This window comes from Nipponia nippon, unplaced genomic scaffold, assembly GCF_047370975.1.
Source record: "Nipponia nippon isolate SJK-2023a ecotype South Korea unplaced genomic scaffold, ASM4737097v1 scaffold_1, whole genome shotgun sequence".
Classification (NCBI taxonomy): domain Eukaryota; kingdom Metazoa; phylum Chordata; class Aves; order Pelecaniformes; family Threskiornithidae; genus Nipponia; species Nipponia nippon.
Window position 1 is genome coordinate 6,447,596 of NW_028262290.1, and position 10,272 is coordinate 6,457,867.

General features: G+C 38.7%; 1 protein-coding gene across 1 annotated transcript in view; it reads left to right on the forward strand.

Annotated features, from left to right (window-relative positions):
* The window catches only part of FAM135B (family with sequence similarity 135 member B), a 215,387-nt gene extending 205,703 nt beyond the window's left edge, over positions 1-9,684 (forward strand). Inside the window, exons 15-20 of the mRNA XM_087743969.1 lie at positions 1,074-1,165; positions 3,769-3,866; positions 4,166-4,317; positions 5,081-5,191; positions 7,644-7,757; positions 9,100-9,684. Of these exons, the coding sequence (XP_087600095.1) occupies positions 1,074-1,165; positions 3,769-3,866; positions 4,166-4,317; positions 5,081-5,191; positions 7,644-7,757; positions 9,100-9,305 (773 nt within the window). The 3' untranslated portion in view covers positions 9,306-9,684. The remainder of the gene's footprint in view (positions 1-1,073; positions 1,166-3,768; positions 3,867-4,165; positions 4,318-5,080; positions 5,192-7,643; positions 7,758-9,099) is intronic.
* Positions 9,685-10,272: the final 588 nt, after the last annotated feature.

Below are 10,272 nucleotides of genomic sequence, written 5' to 3' on the forward strand. Positions count from 1 at the left end.
ATATTAAACATTTGCTCTAAGAAATGGGTGCTGCAACTTTTTTTGTTGTTTAAACAGAATTCTACACCAAAATATATCAGTCTTTCTGTGTACAGGAGGAGTGCATTACAGTAACTTCTTGTCTTTCTGCAGACGCTTGGTTGTTTTGCAGTATGTCACCAGGATGAAAACGTTATTTAACCCCCCCTAACACTGTTATAGGGTAGGTAGTGGCTAGCTTTAGAAAGTGAAAGAATAAAAATCATTATTCACTGCAGAGGAAGCATGGCCTAGAATTTTTTGCATATATGCTTTCTAAGCAGAAAAAAAAATATGTTAAACTTGAAATTTCTCTTGACAAATTATTGGTATGTAGATGTTAACCTTGAAACTACAGAGAAGGAAGGGTAGAGACTCTGAAATCTCAGGCATTCTCAGAAAGGTGGAAAACAAACACTTGCTGGCTTTAGCAAGGACCGTTTGCCATTCAATATCTCAGTGGTAGTAATGTCTTCATGAGGTGGAGGTACCTCCTTTTCCAACAAAACATTTCAGAAGATTTTGGAATTTCCTAGTATGGAATGGGACATCTCCCAAAATATTAGGAGCCTGACCATATTTTAGCACCATCTCTAATTGTGAATACACAGAGGTAGGTTACTCTACATCTGAAGGTACAGCCCTATACCCCAGCATATATGCTGAGGTCCCTGGCAGGACTGCACTGTCCCCTCGGATCCTCACCAGCTGGGAAGGTGGAAGGACAGACCTCAGCTTTTTGTCTTTTTGTCTTACCTCTGCTGTTCAGCAAATAGGGGACAGAGTTATCCTGGGCCTGATCTTTACCCTTCCTTCCCCACCATTTATGCAGTCCCCAGCAGCAGGACGTGAGGTCCAACCGCACCTTGTGCAGGCTGTGGGTATTCTTGCTCTCCTGCTGTTTCAATGCATGATCCTATGGTGGAGCCATCTTAGCAGCACTTAGCAAGAGCTCCCTGGTGTCAAGGTTTATAGGAAGACAAATTTATTAAATTGACTCTATATTCGTTATTTTTCTGTTGAATTACATCTTATAAAGTACCATTTATTTCTAGGTAACAGTGCAGATCTGCGGCTGGTAAAGACTTTTATAGAACTGGGACTCCCTGGTGGAAAACTGGACTTCCTAATGTCTGAAAGAAATCAGGTAGTACAGAGCTAATGTCTGTCTTCCTTTAGATCTGCTACAAGCTGTTGACATTGCTGAAACAGGGCCTTCAGCAAAGCCTTTACACCAGCTGAATGAAGCAAAAACACTTGGGAATTCAGGGAATTTTATATTGTATTTAGTGCAAAGGCCTGGTCCTGGTCCTGTCTAATTTGATAGGGTGTTCAAATCCACCAGAAAATATTCCTAGCATTAAAGTCAAAGGCAATGACATTCGCACGGATAGGACTAGACCTTAGAAGAAGAAAATTGATTTATCCTGTCAGTTTGCAAACTTAGCAGCCTCGTGCCTCTGCCTGTTGGATGCCAGGCAACACAGCACTGACAGAAAGCAGCAAGTTCAGTGATGCTAAATTCTCTGGAGGAGGTGGAATATCCAACAGGTGTTGTCAGCTTCCTTTGCTGCATCAGCCATTGTTTCTCCTGTTGCAATGTTTGCAAGATTTATTTCCTTGAATGATAAAGAAACCTCTTCTAGAAAAATTCATTGTTAGTCTAAGCAGAGAAACAGAAATGAATTCTATGCTTTGCTCTGCAATGAACCCATATTTATGACACAGAGGCCTAACTTTATGCACAAGATAAGGATTTCCAGTGTCTAGTCAGAAACATTATTCTGATTTATGAGCAGCTGAGAAACTTGAATCAAAACTTTCCAACCTTCTTTGTTCAACAGCTTTTATATTTTGAAGTGGCCAGTTGGTGTTAATCTGTGAACTTGCCACCTTCCAGTGCACACCTCTGTCGGCAGCAGACCTGCACGGTGAACGTAGCAAGATGAAAATACTGAGGAGACCACTTCAGACTTGCATCAAAGCTCTTCTCATGTTTTCAGAGAATAAAACATTTTACAACTTCTCTATTTAACATTATCCAGAGCCCATAAAGGGAACTTTTAGTGCTCCTATAGTCTGGGAAGGTGAAGAAGTTCCCATGGCACCCATAGAACTCATGTGGTTTGATGACTATTTGGATGCTGTAAACCATTTTTTTCTTGCTCTGAGGACCACCCTGAAAATGACCCAAGAAATCAGTCATTTAGCTGAAGCTTGCCTTCTAGAGGAAAATGCAAATCACTTTTTTCAGGTATTCATTTGTGATACATTTGACAATCTCAATCAGGCTGAGATGATACTAAAGGATGGAGATATAACCAGGTGAAATGTGACGCTTGGTGTGTTTAGTTTATGATTAATGTTCATGCTGATATTCTTCCACTTTTAAACAACCCGAAAAATTTGGGATAATGAGCCTAGGAGGAAATCATTAATTATCAATTCAGACAAAAGAAACAGGCAGAAGGTTACTGGACTGTTTGTAGTTTATGAGAACATTTATTTTAAGGCTGTATTGGAAAGTGAATATGCTCATGTTTTCCTTTGCAAGAGCTGCAATTAGCAAGATGAGTTGTGTCACAAAAGCATTAATTACTGATATGTTTGCTCTGAATAGCTGTTCCAACATTTGATGATTGTTTTTGTGGCATCTCATTAGTTACGAGTTTGATTTAGAGTCCTGTTGGATAGCCAAATGACACAATTCTGAATAAGATCTGCCTGCAATAATATTGACTGGACAATATATTATTTGTTTTATTGTATCACAACTGGCAGTACTGTTGCAAGCAACAAATTGTTTGTCTCTCTCTAGCACTCATTTTCTTACTGATAACTGTTGAATAACAAACACACAGCATTTCGTTAAGACAGCCAAATAATTTTGTGATTACATCCTTAGCATCAGCATAACTCACGTGTCAGTGTATAATGCTGTAAGCTATTTTATCATAGTAATCTTTTAAATCCTAACTGCCAAAAGCTTTTCTTCTATGTGCAGAGTGGCTGAGCATTTAGCAGTTCTCACTAGTGTCAAGTCAGGCTGCTTTAAGATCATACTTATGACTCTGGAATCACTCAGCCTAATATTGTTAATCTTACTATTAATAAACTGTAGGTCTGGGTTTATCCTATCATGACACGTGCCAAAGTTAGAGACACAGTTGGCAGAGAAAGAGAAGCAACTACATGAGGTAATTTAATCCCCTTAAAATATGAATTGTCTTCTAGAGGGCCCTATTTCCATACCTTTACAAAGTGTAGGGTTACTCTAGACCAAACTTGAATTCTCAGGTTGTGTTCTTGAAGCTAAAAGGCACAATACAGAGTCAAAGAGACTCTATGACAGAAAATTTTGCCTTACCTTACCTATGAGCTCACTGAGGACAGTAAATTTCTGTGTGGGCTTTAACAATAGCTATGTGACTCACACTGACCCATGGTATTGTTGTTACTGTTGATAATATGTGAAAAAGAAAATACTTGTCTTGAGTAAGTCTGCAATATTAGCTGGAAGCTATTTGCTAATAAACTGAAAGTGAAACTTCATGACTGTTTTCAAAGGAGAACTTCAATTTTTAGAGGACCTGGAGACTGAGAAATACCCTCCCCCTCCACCCTTCAGCATGTATAAAGAAAATTTGGACCGGTTATTACCTTTCTGCTTGCATTTTTCTTTGAAAATAACATCAGCCTGCAGTAAATGCAATATATTTTAATTCACTGACTCATTCCATTTTTTACCAGACTGATACTTTTGCTGATTTTGATACAATGACTGACCGATTATTGGATGAAATTATTCAGCATATCCAGTTGTACAACCTCTCCATATCCCGAATAAGGTAAGCGTTCTGGTAGTTAATAGTCTGTAACTGTTTGAGTTACATGAGCAACATTCATTGAAATTAGCTTTTCCAAAAGTGCCCTGTGTCAAAAGCCATTGAATCAGTGAGATGAATTTTTACATTGTTAGGGATGGAAGAGTATCTACTAGGCTGAAAAAAATGTGAAATGGTAACTAAAGGATGTTACTGAAAGCCCTGATAGAGTCCCCTCAAGAGCAATTTATGCCAGCCTTATGTTTAATTTAAACCAAATACAGATGAGTTTTATGTTAACGTAAATCTTTCTTTCTCAACAGTTTTATTGGACATTCCCTTGGTAACGTCATCATTCGATCTGTACTAACTCGCCCCAGGTTTCGCTATTACCTCAACAAGTTACACACCTTCCTCTCCCTCTCTGGGCCTCACCTGGGAACCCTTTACAACAACAGTACTTTGGTTAGTACAGGTAAGAGTTGATGGAAAAGCTATGACTGGCTGCAGTCCATGGCAGACTACATGAGAGACCAACACATGGAGGTAGCAATAAATCGTAATATGACTTGCACACTGAAGTTGTGGAAAATTTTTTCTGAAGACTTCAAACCCACACAGAAAAAATTGCAATGAGAGGGGCTTTCAGTATCTACTACAAGGTCCAGCACAGTGCTCCCTGGAAAACCCAAGGGTGTGCAGCAGTGAGAGATGACCTTGCTTCCACTGTATTCTTCCACTTCTCTATATATTGCCAATAAAGAGAGGCACCTCCAAGGCTGAAGAACACACAGTGCTATGGGAATGAAATGTCCCACAGTTCAGCCTTCATGAGTGTTTATGCTACCATGACATGGATAATCATAGAATAGTTTGGGTTGGAAGGGACCTCCATAGATCATCTAGCCCAACCCCCCCGCTCAGAACCCCATCCAACCTGAACTTGAATATTTCCAGGGATGGTGCATCTACCATCTCCCTGGGCAACCTGTGCCAGTGTTTCACCACCCTCATTGTAAAAAATTTCTTCCTTATATCTAGTCTAAATCTACCCTCTTTTAGTTTAAAACCCTTATCCAGTGAGACCCTTAGACTTTTCTCCCTGTTGAGCAATACAAGAGGAAACAAAGACTTATATATTGAGTTACAGTGCTACCCTTACTGTAGGCACATGTCTTTAATCCTCTTGGTTAATAATTAGCAAATAGGGTAAAAATATGCACTGATTTTCATTCCAGGTCTATGGCTCATGCAGAAGTTGAAAAAGTCAGGGTCACTTTTGCAACTGACCTTCAGGGACAATGCAGATCTACGCAAGTGTTTCCTCTATCAGCTTAGCCAAAAAACGGGTGAGTAGGGCTTGATGTGGCTGTGTAAATATTAAGGGCTATTCCAAAGGATTGTGCTGGATTGCCACGTCCTCCAGGGAATAAAGGAAATGTGCCTTTTGTTAATGACCTTTCTTTAAACATTCTTGCTTTCAGGAAAGGTTGCTCAGTCTAAAATCTAATATCTCTTTTATCTGTGCCAGTTATCAGTGAATGTATTTGCCAAACTGTTAGCACCAAGACCTCCATACTGTAGTAAATACGAATCTAAATTTATATTCTGCAAGCAAGAAATATCATTCTTGACAGGCCACCACTGCTTAATTTATACTACTAGATGAAAAACATTTTTCCTTTTTTATTATTTTTTTTTAAGTTTAACATCTCTTGTCTCTAGGAAATATGACTCTGTGAGATGAAGAGCAAATTTTATTCATGTCTATTGTGACACCTTTGTATTACAGAGAGAGATGTATGGCCTCACACTGGAAAAATGATGTCTAAATAGAGATGTTTTTACCCCTTCCTTGGTCTGTCATGAATAAATGAAATAAATAAGGCTTTCCTTAAAAAAAGAAAGCAATCATGATCCTTCTGTCCAAGCAAATGTTTTCTTTTAAGAGTTATTTTTAATATTGTGTGTGTGAGCAAACTGGTGCTAAGTATGTACTCACAAGGTCATTACTTGATATCTAATTTTTTTCTCATACTTTGGTACATTGCTAATAGGAAACGAAGACTATGTTAGGATGAATATAACTTCTTAATTCTTAGCCTGACAGACGTAGAGCTGTTTCATAATTTTATGAACACACTACATGACATAAACAATGATGGGAAGCTGCTGTATCTTGACCTTATTTGAATTTCCTTATTTGAATTTTCCCTTTGATTCCCTGGCTCTCACTTCTGTGGAGCACAGTTGATGTCTGCTTTACTACTGTCACGTTCAAATAAAATTGAGTCTAGACAAGAAGCTCACACTGTAACTTCCCAAGTACAGAATTCCCAAGCACGTGTTATGAGTCAAAGCGAGTCGTTTGTTAGCTTGGTAAACTGGAGATCTAACAGTCTATAAATGAAGGTGTTGTCCTTGCAAAAGCAGAAAGCAGAAATTTAAATGTGAAGAGGGTTGTCTGTAAAGTCAGAATCATCCAGGTCAATGCTTAAGTGAAAAATCTGAAGAAGTAGGCAGGTCCAGATGTGAACATATGAGCTGACATACTGAGTCAAAACAGAGGTGCCCCAGCTCTAGCACCCTGCTCCCAAAAGTAGTTGAGACAACCTACAGAGGGAGAAATACCAGAAGCAGTGTTGTGTCTACTTTCCCAGAGAACTCTTTAAGCCTCCAGCAATTTCTGACTTTCTTCTTAAAGTAGAAGTACCTGCTACTTTTCAATCTCTTTAAATGTTCCTTGTGCTTGTCTTAAAAGAAAAAATAAACATTATTCCCTATTGAACCTCTTCACATAAGATTTTAGATACAGTAATACTTACTGTTGCTTTTCCTACTGTTTACCTCAGACTGAAGTCACAAACTTAATTGGTTTGATTGCACAAGAATGAAATAATAGGCAGCTTCGGCCAGGCTTAGTAAAGGCAGCCAGCAGGACTCTTCTTTGTAGTGGTGATGGTCAACTTTTCTATGAAAATCTAGAAATCAAAGGACTTGGTTCTGGGCCCCTTTTCCATAAGGGGGGGGGGGGGGGGGAAAGATGGTCAAACCCATAGCTCTTGTGTATCCAGGATACTCTCTGGACTAGATCATCTGTGTCCATTTTCCTACTTTTCTGCTGAATGTGGGTGATAAGAGGGCTCAAGAGACCACAGACAGGGTAAACAGCAGGAGCCTGTTTCCACAGTCCATCAGTGGCCCCATTTCCTCCAGGGAAGGGGGAGGATTCCTGGTTTCCAGTCCGTGTACCAGCAGCGTGCATCTATCAAGGCACTGCTGAATGCAGGGACTGGGTCCCAAGGCTCCCTCAACACTGATGTAATAGTGTGACATCATATCAGTGAAGCTGGTTCCTCATCTTCTCCCTCTCTCTGTTTTGTTTGAAAATTATACTGATTTGTTGTGTTACATTCCTGTGAACACTTATTTCTCCAAAACCACTCATTGACCATAGTGGGGCTGTACAGGTGTTTCCAATGTTTAGACGCATAAATATTTGCAAGATTAAGGTTTTAATCAAACACTTTTTTTGAACAGAGACAGTTCTTACTTTTTTTGTTGACATACAATTAACCTGTATGAGTGTTGATAAGTAACAAATAGTTCACAGAAGCAGCAGAAATGGGTTTAAGCTCTTATGAATCTTTCTAAGCTTGTGTTGCATGTTTTAATTATTATCGTCTAATTTGCACTGTAGATTTTCCAATGTGTTTAAACATGAAGTAGTCATGCTGACACTGTATGTATTTTCATTGTTGTGCATCATTGTGATAAATGTATTTAATGCATTTACCACAGGTCTTCAGTACTTTAAAAATGTTGTGTTAGTGGCTTCACCCCAAGACAGATATGTACCCTTTCATTCAGCAAGAATAGAAATGTGCAAAAATGCACTTAAGGACAGACACACAGGTATGTTTAAGATCCTTTCTACGTTTACAAAGCTGTTGAGGAATTGTGGTTTTTGTGTAATTGAGGTCATTGCATTAGAGGGATTTTTCATCAGCATGATGAAAACTCAAATATTTATTTGATAAGGAAGAAAGTGTTCTCTTCCCACAGGAAATTACTGAAATAAAAGTAGCTTTTTAAGAAGCTCTTTGTCTGATGAAAACAAATTTCAATCAGGTCATAATCAAAGGTTTCTTACTGCTTCTTCCCCTTCCCTCTAATTTATTTTTTTAAAAGTGACAATAATAGAACTAGCTCTTGACAATGTTTTTCGGTAGTCTACTGATTTACTAGTATTGTCTCACCTTTGTTTCACATAATGAAATCTCTCTCGGCACATCCAAAGTCAGGGTGTTTTCCCTTTGTTTTCAATAGTGTTTGGATGATTGCTAGGTAATTTAAGGGACAGACCTAAAATCATATTGGCTTGTAATAAAATCTGTAAAGTACATCAGGACTCATGCCATCAGAGGCCTAGCCCTCCTGTGAACTCAGGCTTTGTATTATCCCAAGTATTGCCTTTGTTGTTAGCTGTCTCCCTCATTTATAAAATGTTTCATGTCTCCAGCTACCACTTCCAGAAATAATGTTTAGTGTAATTTCATACCCATTTCACATATGTGATTACCTAGAAATGGAGGTGCTCTTTGGAAGTAGAAGGAGACACCCAGGCCCAATAATCAACATAGTTGCCTTCACACAACTTACCTAAATTACAGCTTTTTCTATCCTACCTCAGATAGGAATTAAAAGGTAATTTTCTAACTCTCTCTTTCAGTGGTTGTTTCTCAGGGAGAGGTTTGACCTAGCAGGAGCCGGATCTACATTCAGTGTAGATCATTTATGAGTACAAGTTTCCTGAGCCATTGTTTTTGCCCTATAAACTCCACAACTACCTGCATGATGTCCTTCCTGCATTAGATTCCCTAGAGAAACCCAAATGGACCTCTATGCCTTGCCAGACTCTTTTGCATTTGAATTCACAGGCAGCATGAGTCCAACCCTCTTCCCCTGAAGGAAACAAGAGCATTTCCTTCCACCACAGAGGAAATGAGAATAAATACTGAGGACTGTCGCACTCTTCATGCTAGCAGCTTCAGCAGACCTATTTAGATGGCCAGTGTCTCCATTAGATTAACAGCATCCTGGCACTTGGCAAATCTTTGAAATGGACTGCTACCTCTTCCATTTTGGCCTTGCTTCCATTTTCTTTCTCATTGTGGCTGTAATTAAACGATACTGGAAGGAAAGAGGGGATCTGGTAGCTTTGGCATGTAGGTGTGACATCTAAACTCTTTTGCAGGTCCTGTTTATGCAGAAATGATTAACAACTTGCTCCAGCCTTTGATTGGGGCAAAGGACTGCACTTTGATCAGACACAACGTGTTCCATGCTCTGCCAAACACCGCCAACACATTGATAGGCCGGGCTGCCCACATTGCTGTGCTGGACTCTGAACTCTTCCTGGAGAAGTTTTTCCTCGTGGCAGGACTCAACTACTTCAAATAGTGCCTGAAGTATGGGGTAACAGAGGTTCACCTTTCATTGAGTGGAGGAGAACCCCTTAGCCAAAAGAGTGCAGTGTTAGAAATGAGATCAGGTGGGACTTTCAAGCTCTCCATTTCCATTTCTGTTTCAGAGAATAAAGTGCTATGGCTTTAAGGCATTCAAGCTTCCAAATATTGGTGCTTTTGGAAGAAATAAATATTCCTCTTCAGTTTCTATGATGTTCTTTGTCCACAGAAAGACATGAGCCACTTCTGAAGTACAGAATCAGAATAAAAAGGCTAATTCTCTAAACGTGTTTGGACCAATATGATTCCCATTCCTCCTGAATATTAATCCAGGAACTTGGCTGTCCTTGATTTAATGCTTATTTGCATATTAACAAAGCTATAGATTTGTAGCAATTTTGGGGTAGTTGACACAAGAGGAAACAAGCATATATGAACTCAGGTTAAAACCTCCTTTGTGATGAACTGAGAAGTCTGAAAAACATTTATGAAAGTTTCAGTGTTTCCATTTGTGGAAAGAAAATATTTAGATGGTTCCATTACTGGTAATAATTTGTAACATACGTACATTCAAATAAGGGAAAGGAGTGATATATTTAACATAGAATGAAAAAATCTTGATATTTGTCTTAAAAAAAAAAAAAACAAAACCAAAAAAACTTAAGTTGGAAAGATTTTTGTTCACATTAGAAGCTGCCAAACCAAGAGGAGTCTATTGGATTACTTGTAAAGTATCAGTGGCATCTGTTAACATTTCTTCTGTTTACATTTATATAGGATCACTATTGTGCTTGTTATAACCTTAGAGGTACACTTTTTACTTTTACATTTGTATCTAAGTACATTTACCCCAACAAATTTTTATTTTTTTAAAACTTATTACTCTGATATGAAATTCAAAATCTAGCCAGTAATACCCCCAAAAAACCCAATCAGACAAAAATAGGCTGGAGACATAGAGT